This window comes from Haliotis rufescens, unplaced genomic scaffold (assembly GCF_023055435.1).
Source record: "Haliotis rufescens isolate VD_foot unplaced genomic scaffold, xgHalRufe1.0.p SCAF_147, whole genome shotgun sequence".
In the NCBI taxonomy this organism is placed as follows: domain Eukaryota; kingdom Metazoa; phylum Mollusca; class Gastropoda; order Lepetellida; family Haliotidae; genus Haliotis; species Haliotis rufescens.
The window spans coordinates 259137-275012 of NW_025963832.1; the positions used below are offsets into that span (position 1 = coordinate 259137).

Genomic DNA, 15876 nt, shown 5'->3' on the forward strand with positions numbered 1-15876 from the left:
ATTTAGCTGGAACTCATTTCCAGTCAGATGATGACATCATTACAGCGGTCAACAACTTTTTGAGTGACCAAGAAGTTGACTTCTACAACAGTGGCATAATGGCATTGCAACATCGCTGGCAGAAGTGTGTTGACCTTAAAGGGCACTTTGTCGAAAAATATAAAGCTTTGGTATCAAACTGACTTTGTTTTCTTTGTTAGGCTTAGAACTTATGGGGGCACGGGTGGCCCAGTCGTCTAAGGCGCCGCGATTCGCTGTGCAGAGTTGCGTCCCTTGGGCACGACGGAAACATGATTGTGGATTCGAATCCCGGTTCGCCCCGATTATGTTTCTAGGTTTGTCAGCACCATACCCGTGCTCATGGGTTTCACCGAAGTGGTAAACGTCTAAAACCTGCATCACTTCGGGCTTTCCTCCCACATTAAGCTGACACGCCGCAATATGACTGGAATAATGTTAAAAGCGGCGTTGGACCCAACTCACTCACTCACTAGAACTTATCAATCGGCCCTCGTTATTCTGAGTTATATTTATTTCATATAACCACTGAATGAAATTAAAATATGTACGACATATCCAGTTATAGTCAGTCTATGCTTCACAGTTACCGTGGTAAGAGGTCTTTCAATGGCTTTTCAATGCATTTGAGCAAAATCGTGGAATTTAGAAAATAATACCGATTCATTTACCTGTGCGCCTGATCTGTCATCAACCAGGATCAACGCCCATGCGTCATTACACAGGGACATTTAACCCGCTGATAATTCGACATGTATGGAGCTGATCAAACGAACCACGTTAACACTTGCAATCCAATCAATGATCAATTATTAGATCCCATGTGCTAAAATTAACCCTTCTCCAAACGCATTATTTTCCCTAGAAAGATGCCTACACAACTAGAGAAAACAGTTTTCTTTAAAGAAGGTCAAATATAAATAGAGATATTCCGTACAATCTTGGCGAAATGATATGTAAATCTTACTTTTGGACATTCAGAGAAACTATTAAATACGTCCATACTTTCCCCATCACCATGTCTGACAGTAGGTGTAAACAACAGATAATACGTTCTTGGTCACGTTGGCATTTCCTCAAATATCGAACACACCATGATGGACCTGAAATGCTGTTCAAAGTGTAACTCAGATCACCCACAAGCTCTTCAAGACATGTAAATGTATTCAAAATAAGTTTCCTCCACGTTTGAAATTAATGCAGGGTATATGTTTATGAATTTGCACTTATGGTCTTTACTCTAGCTGTACGTGTGTACTGACAAAAACTTTTCAGACCAGGCATTACAGTTTTGATAATAACTTACGAAGTTACAATTGTAAACTGCTTTGACCATCACAAATTGACAAATATCCAATTAAGAGACATATATTTTCAAACAGCGTCATACCGAATTGTTAACAAATGAAACAAAACGTGAAAGTCCGTACCTCATTTCTAAGTTGTACGTATAGCGTATTTCGAAAAAAAATATACTTCCACGCTCCCGCAGCTGTCGCCTCTATTTTATTTAATTAAAGAATTCTTTGTTCGGGGGTTAGTGGTTTGCTCTATTACTTTGATGATATTACAAACAAATTTACATAAAAATCGTTTTCTTCTCAGAAATACGAAAACTGTGTTTGTAATAACGGAAATGGTTCAACTAGAGCATCTAATTGAATGTCGCTCATCTTGGATGTGCAATAACGAAATAATTACTTTTTTGCATAGTTTAGTATTGATATCGACATTAGGATGTAACGAAATTATTGAGCATTGACTTGTACAATAACCAAATATGCACAGTATGTGCATAATGTAGTAATGGTATTGTCATTAAGATGGTAACGGTATTTTTGAGCATCTAGTGTCAGCGATATTCACAGTTATTGATACATTGTACACAAGTCATATTTACGACCCCCTCGTAAATTTCAGTGTTTTTTGGCCAATATTTGCACGTGCGCTTTTGTGTTCGGACGACCAAAAGGCGTAATTTTCCAATCTGTTTTTTTTGTAATAAGGGGATAATTTGCGAATTATGGTGATACTATTTTTTTATAGATTAGCAAAAATTGCGATGTCATCTGTTTGGACCAAGGCTTCTTTGTCTGTGATTTTTAGCATGGATATTTTTACGAATTGCTATCAGCAACAAATAAGATTGAATTAACAATTAAATATTTCTCAACATCGAGACTTGTAGTTAATCCGTTTATGAACGGTTATATTGCTGAACGTTTAAACATTTTATTCTTTACATTGACGTGAACGTGTTGTTCAGTGGAGTTCTTTTATTTGGTAATAATGGGTCCATCAACGTAAGCAAGTATTATTTAGGTAATTGTTAAATTCGTTTGAGTTGGACCTGTATGAACATGAAGCTACGGAACGTACCAAGTTCGCAAAAGAGAATTGCATGTGCGAAAGGAAGGGAAGACTCGAACAGTGTTGCTGAATGATGGTAAAGAGTCGAAATGGTACTTTTTCGTAATCGCGAGACATATACCACACGGGAAAAGATGCCAATGTTCCCAGTGCAGAGACCCGCTAGGCACTTACACATGTTTATCAAATAAAACATGACGCGAAAGTCCGTCCTTCATTTCTATGTTGTAGGCATAACGTATTTCGAAAAAAAGACGTCCACGCTCCCGCAGCTTTCGCCTCTATCTTATTTGATTTAAGAAAATTTATTTCGGGAGTTAGTTGTTTGCTTTATTACTTTGATGATATTACAAACACATTTAAATAAAAAAACATTATTATGGTCGACTTCGCCCCATCATTGTTTTCACTGTTAGTAAACGACTTGATTATCTATTATTCCTAAAAAATGTTAATTCTGGTTTATGCCGATGACATATATATTCGGCAATGACCCAGAGTCTTTACAAACCCGTAATCCTATCATAATCTATGTAACAATCAGCAACCATTGCTGTGTATGTTTTACGATTGACTAGCATTGTGCACAACCACGAGTAGCTAAAGTGATGATGTTAATCCTGCAGGAAGCCTAGGTACTGTGAGTCCCCATAATCGTATGCGAGGTTGCCTAGCTTTGATTACTGGTGGCATATGGCTTTTAAAACTGTATACATGATATTGTTGTGTCCGAATATGTTTCATGAATTGTTTAAATGTAACTTTGATTTCTTGAACAAACCATCAACATGATCTCGTCGATAAATGGCTGAAATAATACCGATGCTGCGTTAGATTTTAACTCACTCACTTTACAAACATCATGGAACTGTTAATTATTATACTAAAAACGTTTATGTTTGTCCCTGACAATAATCAGAGGAATACACATTGGATCGGGATGACTAAACGTTGGAAAGAAGTGACCAAACGTCTAAAAGAAGAATATTTGTCTCATATATGTATAGTGGTATGTGTACATAGGAAATACATAAATAATTATGAGAATAATTATGAGAATAATTATGAGAATAATCTTAAACGAAACTACCTGTAAATAAGTACACTGAAAAAAGATATATTTATCGCAGACAATGATCGAAAGGAGGCAAGTTCTGTCACGGGGACAGGCTGGAAACGTTGACCCAGTTTCCGTGTAGGTCAGCGTTGATAATGGGCGTGCCAGACTGCAGGACTAAGCGTAGAGTGTGCTTAGCATTTCGGAGGTATAGGGAAGTATAGTTCATGGTAGGAAAACAAAATATGCACTCACACGGTTGCGGGCACCCGTAAAGATCCGGGGTAGAATAGGTCTTCAGCAACGTATGCTTGCAATATAAAAAAAATCAATTATGCTTGTCGTAAATGGCGACTTACCCGATCTGGTTGTCAGGCTCGCCTAGTTGTTTGATGCATGTCAAAGTATCTTAATTACGTGGGACGGTGCTTATTATGTCAATCACTGTATTTTCTGGTCCAGACTTGATTATTTACAGACCATCAAATGGCTGGAATATTGCTTAGTGCGGCGTTAAACAGAGAACACTCACTCACTCACTCACTCATCTACATTTTACAGCAGTTTTACCCTTTACGCCAAATGTGATATGTTTCGGCGGATAATCAAGACTGGCTCATCTCTTCCATTGACATCTATATCAGGAGATAAGGAACGCAGATCAAATAATTAATTCTAAGCATGATAACTAAATAACCAAAATTAAAATATTATTATCATGTTCGGGTACATTGGTGTCACAGGACGAAAACGTGTTACTTTGCAATTTGCACATTACAAAGAATTTCGGTTGAGATGATTATGTTTCATGAAGTTTTGTGGTTGGTTGGTTGGTTTGTTGTTTAACGCCGCACTCAGCAATTTTCCAGCTACATGACGGCGGTCTGTAAATAATCGAGTCTGGACCAGACAATCCAGTGATTGATATCATTTCATCGATCTTCGTAATTGGGATCGATGACATGCATCAACCAAGTCAGCGAGCCTGACCACCCGATCCCGTCAGTCGCCTTTTACGACAAGTATAGTCGCCTTTTACGGCAAGCATGGGTTGCTGAGGACCTATTCTACCCCGGAATCTTCACGGGTCTGAAGTTTTGTGACAAAATACGTTTTAGAAACTGTAAAACCCTCTTTGTGGAGTGTATGCTGCCAGAACTGGAATTGACAAAACACTTTGACGAAATAATCTCTTGTTGATTTTTTTTAAAAATAGATCAGAACTCTTTGTTGCCTTATTTATACTGTGATGCACGTTGAATTTGAGTTCTCTGCCGCTCTTGCGCAAGCACCAAACTCTCTCAAGAACTGATCTTTACAATGCATGACACACGCCTGTTTACAATTTCGTTGGGTCCAATCAAAAAAATTATATTCCCGATGTGGGAACAATGTGGGAAGTCCATTTCTGGTGTCCCCCCGCCGTGATATTGCTGTAATATTTATTCCAGTCGCAAACGTTATAAAATGTGTGCTTTTGTGAAATGACATATGTAGGTTATGTTTTCATCACTGTATGTGGACATTACATTCTATCTGATACTTATGGTACAACTAATCCAGGTTTCATTGCTAAAGTGTTATTTCAAACATAACTAAATTGAGCGGAATTTGGTATTAATTCGGCCTCAACATTGTCAAAATAAGATTTCCAATTTACCTTGCATGTCGTACTTGTAATCACATCTAAAACGTAGAAAAAATTACGTGGATGATGACCATGCGATGTTGTGAGAGCGAATTGGTGAAGTTGGGAAAGATCAGGTGAGGTGAGTTGAGATGAAACAGGTGCAAATTCACCTACGTAGCGACGTGCACGTGCACGCCCATGTGTGGCCACTTGTGGTACTCCGAACAAATGCTGTTTATTTTAGTGCAAGACCACTGAGAAACTATGCCGCAGTTTAACAAGGGTACACCCACTCAAATACAGTATACTGACTCCGAGCCGACCAGTCTTTGATCTATCTCCAAAATGCCGAGCGCCGGAGAATTCCGGGTTTGCCCAGCAACACGTGAGTCGACATAATGGATAGGGTGGTCAGAGTCGGTGACAAATGTGTCATCGCACTCCGACGGCCTTGTCTGGGATTTGATTATTTACTGGCTGCAGTCACAAAGCTGGAATGTACCCGAGTGCGACGTTACAACAGAGAAACGTAATACGTATTTGTCAGACCACGATAATTTTATTAATTCGTCTAGGCATAACAGAGCCACAAGACCTTCACCCTAAACTTTCAGGGATAGTACATTAGATCACAAAATTCATTGAGTGGTAGATAAATAATAGACATCGTCACGATACTTTACTCATAAAACGTGTGTGCGGGAAGTATTGTGACTAGTCTAGTAGCATGATTTTGACATAGGTTACTCATGATATTTTGGTGAAGAAACGGACACAAGACTTGATGACTGTGGCATTGATTATACACATCATTGTCAATCACCACAGGTCTTGTCATCAGTTGACCACATATACTACCAGCATGTAACATCTCAATACTGTCATGTCCAAATGATGCGCAGTCCGGGATACAGCACCAATTTGACCACTCGCCTCCACGCATTGTTGTAAATCTTTCATCATCTTGGTAACGTAACAACCTATCATCAGGAAGTTCCCTCTGCAAGTTCAAACATCGCCAACATCTCCTGCGGCCAGGATGTCGAGTAAGGTTTGTTGATAGCAAGTGTCTGTTCGTCCGATCATAAGCACGATGTTCTCTCCATAACGGGCGACGACTATCAGCATTACGTGAGGCATTAGCAGGTGGTAACACTGACATTTGTGATCTGTTACTTAAGTTTGGGTTTTCGTTTGACATGGTGAGACGTGGACGTCCAGTGCGGGGTCTGTCCGTTGTTAGACCCGTTAATCTAAACCGCTGCATGAGTCTTGTTACAGTAGCTCGAGTACAACCAAAGGTCGATCCTATTTCGGCGTGTGTTGCTCCCATTTGTGCCAAACTAACAGCTGTACAGCGTTGTTCTTCTGTCAGCCGCGGCATTCTCGTACTACTATTTAACATTGAATTATTGAGCTTGTGTCGTCCCATTTATATACCGTTTGGGTGAGTGTCGTTGATTCGTTACAGACGATTGATTTCAGGTTGGCTTCGTTACTTCCATTTGTTATTCATCATGCATTCTTTTGAGGCTTGTTTATTTTTTTGTATCAGGTTCTATTACGGATATGAATTTTACGATGACAGAAGACAATATCAGTATCTATGTGTTTAGTCAGTGAGTTAAAAGTTAATGTTGCATCAGCACTATTTCAGCCATATAGCGACAAGACGAAGTTTATCTATTCACAATTTAGTTATATATGCATAGTTGTATTTAAAAGGAAAATTCATAAAACATATTTGAGCATAACATTATCATTAATACAGTTTAAAACACGGGCTATAGGCCACCAGTAACCAAAGCTAGGCCACCTCTGTGGGGATCATGGGGACCTAAAGTACCTCAGCTTACTGCATGATACCCCAGCAGGATTTACGTCATCACTTTAGTTACTGGTGGTTGTGCTCGATACTGGCCAATATTAAAAAAATATTCAACAATGAGTTTGCTTAAAAACACTGGTTGATGATAGTTAGATCGACTATGATAGTATCACGTGTCACAGCCTTCAATAATTTCAGTTGATCATAGCATCACACCAAATTCAAAAACAAGCATTTGTTATTTACATACATGTTTAAAATTTCTTTCAAATAGCTGATAATAAGATGCCCACTGACACGGAAAATGAGATCTTTCAGATTTACGCTTTGATAATGTGAATCCCTTGCGATTGCAATATGTGCTTGACGGTGAACCTAAGGGATACACTACATGACTTGGTAACCAGCAAAAGACGATGTCACATTGGCCAGTAGAAAGATCCTTATAGAGTTCTACATGTTAAATGTCTAGAATAATAGGGTGATGTGGTGAGAAACTTTGAAGCGCCTGAAGGCAAGACAACGACAGAGAAGATGATGAAATATACTGAACAAAAAAGTTCCTATGACATTGAATAAGATTTAATGCAAAGTTATGTTTTTTACCAAATCTAAAACAATTTCGGTTTGCAACAGATAAAAGACTACTGTAAGTGTTCAAATGGATTAATTTGCCATACTAACTTCATAAAAAAAACATGAACATGCCAAAATGTCAATTTACAAATCAATACAGTGTGTGTCCACCTCTCGTTGCGATGCAAGCAACATATTTTCGTCTCATGGAATGGACCAGGCGTCGCACAAAGTCCTGTGGGATATCTGTCCATATCTGCTGGAGCATGTTTCGAAGTTCCTGGAGTGTCTGTGGAACACATGGTTGACGTCGATCCATCGCATCCCACATGTCCTCGATTGGTGAGAGATCAGGGGAGCGAGCCGGCCAGGGGATGACATTCACGTTGTTTTGTTGAAGAGAATCCTGAACAAGTCGAGCAATATGACGCCGGGCGTTGTCATGTTGCAAGGTAATGCCTGGGCCATGACGACGCAAAAATGGTAGAACAACAGGGCCGATGATCTTGTCGCGGTAGCGCTGTCCATTGGGATTTCCCTCAACCACTATCAAACGGTTCCTCTGTCTTGTTGTAATCATCCCATACCATAACGCTGCCGTCCCCGAAACGATCTTCTTCCATGACACAATGATTGACGTAATGTTCACCTCAACGTCGGTACACTCGAATCCGTCCATCGCTGTGGCTGAGGTGAAAACGAGAATCGTCAGTGAATAGAACTTGTCCCCACTGCATGGACGTCCAGCGTAGACGCTGTATGCACCACTGTAGACGTGCTTGACGGTGTTTTCCTGTCAAAATGGGACGTCTGGCGTTTCGTAATGTTGAATAATTGGGTAATTCTGTTATGCATACGGAATCCCGTTAACGCACATGTTTTTATACTCATTCTTGGGTAGTGAAATGCATGGGGCTTGCATAAAAGTCAACTTTTGCATGGAATGCATGCTTTACTGGAGCAGTTGCGTTTTTGTGACTTGATTCCATACATGTACTACAATATTGAAAACCAAACTTTACTTTTTAAAAATACACTAAAATATTGGTATCCCAGGAACTTTTGTTGTTGAGTATATTGAGATTGGTTTTCATGTTTGATAAATGTCAAAACTGTTAGGATAGCTTTGGCCTCAGCAGTAAAGATAGAAGTAGAATCTGGGATTCTTGAGGAGACTTAAGTGAGGTCTACTACTGCCATGGAGGAGAAGACAGAGGATGGTAAGGTGATATTATATTTACATTTATTTTAGCTGCGGTGATGTGTGGTTGAATTCTGATTCCAAGTGGTGGTCCAGGTTTGATAGATATTGAAACAAGTTTTCATATTGAGGGTAAAAAACGCAATTGTATGCTGGATTAAATTTATCTGAGTGCAATTTAGTGATATATTGCAGTGAAAGTTTAATGCGGCGCTGTTCGAGTAAAGGTTCATTAGCCTCCACATACAAACTGTCCACGGAAGAGGTACTAAAAGCTCCCAAAGCCTTTTGGTCTTATGTAAAGTCCATTATTAGAAATCCCAGTAATAAACGCCAATGCGATATAAGCAGTAAAGCATGGATTGAATACTTTACTCAGGTGCTCAATATTCAAGACAATGTTATAGATACAGAATTAATGTCTTTTTCAGTAGTTATATTGATGATATAGATAATTTGGAGATTGATGAGGGTATAAATGACATGATAAACCAGCCCATAACTGAAGAGAAGATCGTCTTTGCTATTTCACCTTTAAAAAATAATAAAGCACCTGTCCCTGACGGCATTCCCCCTGAGGTCTACAAATGCGGTGGGAGTATTTTGTTACCTTACCTTTAGATTTTGTTCAATTTCATATTTACGAAAGGGACATATCCTCCACAGTGGTCAAACAGTATTATATTTCCTTTACATAAGAAAGGAGGTGCAAGTGATGTTAATAATTATAGAGGCATTTCTTTGATTGACATAGGTGGGAAAATATTTACTTTTATTCTTAACAAAAGACTCAACGATCTTGTATGTTTTTATGACAAATTACCAGAGTGTCAGGCGGGTTTTGGCAAATTATATTCTACAGTTGATAATGTGTTTTTCTCTACAGTGCCTAATCCACAAAAAAAACTTGTCTAAATCAAACGGTAGATTTTATTGTATACTCTTCAAAAAAGAAACTTGACACTGACTTTCAAAATGTTATATAATGCGATTGTTTCAAAATAGGACACAGAAACCATAACTGAAACACTGTTTGAAGATCAATGTACACAATGTTCAAAACATTAATCGTGTCACCTGGACAGACACACGTACACGATACAGGTAATGTCACAGGGGTACAGGAAATGTCAGTATCGGTTGTGCCCACCACGTGCATCAATCACCGCTTGACACCGACGACCCATAGATGCAATCAAGTTGTCAATAACACGCTGTTGGATGTGCTGCCATTCATGCTGAAGTGCATCAAGAAGCGCCGGAAGTGTTTGGGACGGTGGATTCCTTCTGCGAACGGGTCGATCCAACTCGTCCCACAGATGCTCAATCGGGGACAAATCTGGTGACAGGGCTGGTCAAGGTAATGTCTGGATGTTGGTGTGCTGTAAGAAGTCCTGACAAACACGTGCAATATTCGGTCGAGCGTTGTCCTGCTGGAACTGTCCGCCATGAACGTTGACGTGAGGGAGAACGTAAGGCTGTAGGATCAAGTCTCTGTAACGCACCCCTGTCAAAATGTGTGCAAACTTTAGTCCAGAAAGCTAATAAAGCTCTTATTCCCATTAAGCAATTACTTAACTTAATTTTGTAAATATTTACTTGGTGTCGGGAAATCTTGTACAAATATTGCTATTGTGGGTGAATGTGGACGCTATAAATTGTATTGTGAGACTTATGTACATTGTTTGAAATATTGGTGTAAACTAACCACTATGTCAAATGAAAGATATCCTAGACAATGTTATAATATGATTTATAGATTAGATCAAGTAGGAAGAGTTACATGGGCTACAAACATTAAGAATATTTTGTATTTATATGGTTTTGGTTTTGTATGGGAAAATCAATATGTTGGTCACACTGATTAATTTATATGTGAGTTTTCACAAAGAGTTAAAGATTATTATATACAATCATGGCATTCACAAGTTAATGATTACAAACATCTAGAATTTTATTCGTTACTCAAAACAGCATTTATTATTGAACCGTATATTTTGAAAATCACTTGTAAAGACCTAAGAAGAATGTTATCACTATTAACAATTCGAGAATTAAATATCATGGTGAATATTTGAAGAAAAAGTAATATTGATTTTAATTTTAGATTTTGTCCTTTTTGTAAGAACATCATTGAAATTGAATTATATTTTATGCTATCATGTCCATTATATGATGATATCAGACAGAAACACATTCCAAATATATATTGTCAATCTCATATACACTCTTTCAAAAAAAACACGCAAGCCCTATATTTTCAAGATGTTTATCTCAATATTCAAGTCATTATTACACATTTAATATTGAAGACAACAATATGAAATTTGGCATGGTGGCAGTACAGTTATGCAAGTTTAAGTCCAGACTTCGACAGTTCTCTCACTAAGATTGACTTGACGCAAGGGGGCGTCTTTCTCAGTACCTCGTATGAGCGCCACGAGCTGCGATCACAGCATTACACCTCCTAGGAACAGAACGGATTAGACGGCGGATTCTTTCCTGAGGGATTGCTCTCCACTCCTCCTGCAGTGCAACGGCTAGTGCATCCAACGTCTGCGGCGGCGGTGTACGTGCACGTACTCGTCGGTCCAGATTATCGCAAAGATGTTCGATTGGGTTGATGTCTGGTGATCGGGAGGGCCATGGTAACACGTTGATGTTAAAATTCTGAGGAAAATCACTGTTGCATGAGCTGTGTGATGCCGGGCATTGTTGTGTTGATAGAGCTCCCTCTGTTGGTCGATAATCGGCAGAAGAAGAGGCTGTAAGGCATCATTGATTTAGCGCTGGGCTGTCAAATTGCCACGAATGATCACCAAGTCTGATCTTTGGTTGTAAGACATGGCTCACACCATGACGCTCCCTCCTTCAAATCATTCGACCTGCCGAACACAGTTCGGGGCAAAACGTTCGTTTCCTCTTCTATGGACACGCTGTCTTCCGTCACGGCGTTGTAAGAGAAAACGTAATTCGTCACCAAACCAGACGCGCCTCCAGTTTCTGAGGGTCGATATCCGAACGTTGGTGGACCACTTGAGTCGTTGGCGCCGATGTTCGTGGCGTAAAACAGGTCCAATAAGTGGTCTTCTTGCACGTAGACCGGCGGTTCCTAATTGTTTGTGCGGACACTCTTCTCAAACCTGGCACCTGTGTTGTAGTGACGGTAGGTGGGGGTAGCCGATTACGTAGGTTGGTGATCCGGATGAATCGATCCTGAGGTGGTGTGGTGTAACCCTTGGCCTACCACTTCTGGGGCGATCTTCAGTTGCATGAAACTGGGTGTATCGGCTCCAAGTCGGGAAATCGTTGTTTTATGAACATTGAGGTGGCGGGCAACGTTTCCAAAGCTTTGTCCGGCCTCAATATGACTAAAGGCGATATTTCGATCTGCAGCACTCAACCGTGGCATATTCGACCTCGTCTTTCGGTGAAAATGATAGTGAATCGCTAATCAACACGTGCTTTTATAAACCCATACTTCTACTGCTCTTTCCATGAATTGCACGTGCATGAGGCTTTTGGCATGGGCCACGTGAAAATTTTGCTCACTATGATAAAAGTAACAATAAAATGTCCTTGTGCTTGTGTTTGGGCGCTTAATAAACAATGTACATGGTATAAGTGCATATCCGAAAAATTGTATTTACAATCAATATTTTTCTTCATGGGGTTTTATCACATTTTCAGACTGGTTGCGTTTCATTTTTGAGAGAGTGTATTTAAGCATATAAGCTCAGGCAAACTAACTGATTTACTTCAATGCTGTATATATAAAAGAGGCTTTTGTATTATGTTCATCTCATTTTTAATACTTGTTTAATGTTGCACCAATATCTCTGTTCCATATGTCAATATTTATTTGTACATGGGCCTGTGACCTTTAACCTGAATAAAGAAATTGAATTGAGAGAAACAAAGAAGGGAACACATGAAAATACATGTGCTCCTTTATTGTTTTCCAGGTTTTGTTCCCAAGCTATGGATGTCACTGTGGGTAAAAAAATGGGAATAAATAAAGTGACACTGCAATGAAATGGTGTTCCCTTATTTGTTTCCCTCAGTATATTATATCACCTTACCGTCTTCTGTTTTCTCCTCCCTGGTAAATGGTGAAGCCAGAGGTAGACCCTCAATCAGCTCATGTAGGCATAGTGAGTGAGTGAGTTAAGATTTAACGTCACATCGGCAGTATTTCAGCCATATCGTGACGAGCATGTAGGCATGATAGGTAACTCAAAAGCCGATGCTGCAGCTACAGCAGCTCTTGACAAACCGTTTTCTCCACTGCCTATCCCGTTCAGTGATTTCAAGCCAACCATCAAGAGTTATACTCGGGATCTCATGCAAGAGAGGTTGGACACCCAGGTAGGAAGCAATACACTTAACGAATTGAAACCAACAATTGGTCATGCCTGCATGGGTTGGCAGTCAAAACATGACGAGGTCGTTTTACGACGATGTCGATGTCATAATGGCCACAGTCGGTTTACATACGAATATCTGCTTAAGACAGATGAGGACGAACCTCCTTAGTGTATCCCTTGTGATGAAAGGTTCACCGTCAAGCATATATTGCTTGACTGTGTGGAATTTGCAATCGCAAGGGATCACATTATCAAAGCGTACATCTGAAAGATCTCTTTTCCCGTGTTAGCGGGCATCTCATCATAATTAACTTGAAAGAAATTGGTCTGTATAATAAATTTTAAATATGTATGTGAATAATTAAATGCTTGTTTGTAAATTTGGTGTGATGCTTTGATCAACTGACATTACTGAAGGCTGTGTTCAGGGGGTTAAAGTATCGTAAAGTTGTTGCCCCCCTGTGTGACATGTAGTCCTATGATAATCGATGTATCTATCATCAACCAGTGTTTTTAAGCCAACTCATTGCTGAATATTTTTATATTTTTTTAGTATTGTGCACAACTACCAGTAACTAAAGTGATGACATAAATCCTGCTGGGGTATCATGCAGGAAGCCAAGGTACAGTAAGTCCCCATGATCCCCAGTGAGGTTGCCTAGCTTTGGTTACTGATGGCCTATAGCCCATGTTTTAAAACTGTATATATAATATTGCTATGCTCAAATATGTTTCATAAATTCTTTCTATATATAGTATGCTCAAATATGTTTCATAAATTGTTTTTAAATATATTTTTGCATAAATAACTCAATTGTGATCATATTAACTTGGTCTCGTCGCTATATGGCTGAAATAGTGTCGATGCGACATTAAATTTTAACTCACTCACTCACTCCAGTGCTACAAGAATCAGCTTTGATGGATTGTGGAATCTTCGAACGTTTGAAAGGGAAGCGGTATGTGTTGGACTTTCCATCCACACCATCCTTTTTTGACAGTAAATCGTTTGAAAGCTCTGACAACCAGCACGAGTTATGTGTTCAGAGAAAGCAACCTTGATATTGACAAACTCTTTCAATTTGAGGAGATTGATGGATCGCTGCCTCTTTGCATGCGAAGAGAATCGAAGCTTGGCGACAATTGTAACCTCTCCGCATATACCAGCGATACCTTTGGAGATTGCAAATGGATAAAGTTTGATGGGTTCTTTGTCTCAAGCTTCAATAGTAATAAAACGATCGGATTGGTTGAGGGGTATTTTCGCCAGATGAATTGTCAGACTCTACATATCTTCCTTTTGAACCAGGATGTTGGGATGACATGTTGAAAGGGAAACGATTCAGACCCCCTTTTCTCCTTCAACCCTAGGGTGTCAACACGGACAGTCTAAAACAGCAGCGGATATCCAAGCTGCAAGGACCGAGGATAAAGGGGTGGTACACTCCAGCTGATATTATGTTCCTTTTTGCAGGATTACAGATTATGTAGGTATTTTACGTAACACCAAAGCTGATATTGCATCCACATGTGGATGCTAAATACCTATACGATCTCAGGCAAACAGTTTCACTGAATGTTTTTGACACAGTACAGAACATATATAATCAGCCTACATGAAATTGTTAATTTTACAGATGCGCATTTCCATCCTGACAATGATTCCCGAGACTAGCATCCTCTTACTAGCCATCACAATTTCGGTTGTCCTCGCTGAAAGGAGACGTGTGCCGTTCGTGAACTGTCCATCAGCGAAGGCTAACTCGAACCTGATGACCACAACGCCGGCCCGAAGCAGGATCGAGTGCTCTGTGACCTGTCTGAATGAGCAGAACTGTTTATCAGCTTCCTACTGCAAGACAAGCGATGGCTACACATGTCAGCTGAGTGGGATTTACACTGGTGGGGGCTGTTCTGGCCTTGGTTCGGATGGAGAATGTACCCTTACTGCAGTTGTGAGTTCTTGCTCGTTAATGAAACGGGTCAAACTAAGATTCGGGCGATAGATCGTCACTATAGCAGCAACTCAGCCAACCTTATCATCTGTTAATAAGGTTACTTCAGAGTAAATCTTTGAATGTGGGCAGCCTTTGGTTAATCCGCTTTCATCCCCTTTATGGTAACATATACACAATGACAAAAGTTAAGCACACCCCTATTTCTGAACCATGACAAATGGCAAAAATCATAGCATGGGACGACTGACCACAGGAGTTGGGCGATACCAACGTCATAAGATAGAACTAACATTTTGACAGCAAATAAAGAAGGATTAAGTAAACGAGTTACGTTTGATGTTTCATGTGAAAATGTTCCTTAAAGTATCTACTTGACATGACACGTCAAACAGATCAGAAGCGGGTATAACTGACGCATTCGACCCAACGTCTCATGGCTCCAGTCAGACGTTGGATCTGTTGGTGAGTCAACAACAACCACTCCTGATCCAATGCTGCTTCCGATTGGCGTAAATCTTGTACAGAAGGATCTCGTGTCTGTATGTGCCGCCCAAGAATATCCCAAACATGTTCAAGGGGGTTTACGCCTGGGCTCATTGCTGGCCAGTGTAGAGTCGTCATTGCATTGGCCCTCATGTAATGCACTACATGTGAACGATGAGGCCTGGCATTGTCATCCATGTATTTAGGTCGAGTAGCAAGAGGGTGGTTGTCAAAATGATGAACGACGACTGGCTTCAAAACGCCCTGAAGCCCCTGTTCAGTTTCCCCTTACGGTGACCAAATCCAACCTGCAATCATGAGAGATACACCCCCAAACCATTACCGAGCCCCCGCTGTATGCAACAGTCGGTTCAATGATCGGGGAGTG

General features: G+C 40.0%; 1 protein-coding gene across 1 annotated transcript in view; it reads left to right on the forward strand.

The window, feature by feature from the left end:
• The window catches only part of LOC125379758 (fibrinogen beta chain-like), a 140222-nt gene that overhangs the window by 47643 nt on the left and 76703 nt on the right, over positions 1 to 15876 (forward strand). The window contains exon 2 of the mRNA XM_048395803.1: positions 14685 to 15002. Within this exon, the coding sequence (XP_048251760.1) occupies positions 14685 to 15002 (318 nt within the window). The remainder of the gene's footprint in view (positions 1 to 14684; positions 15003 to 15876) is intronic.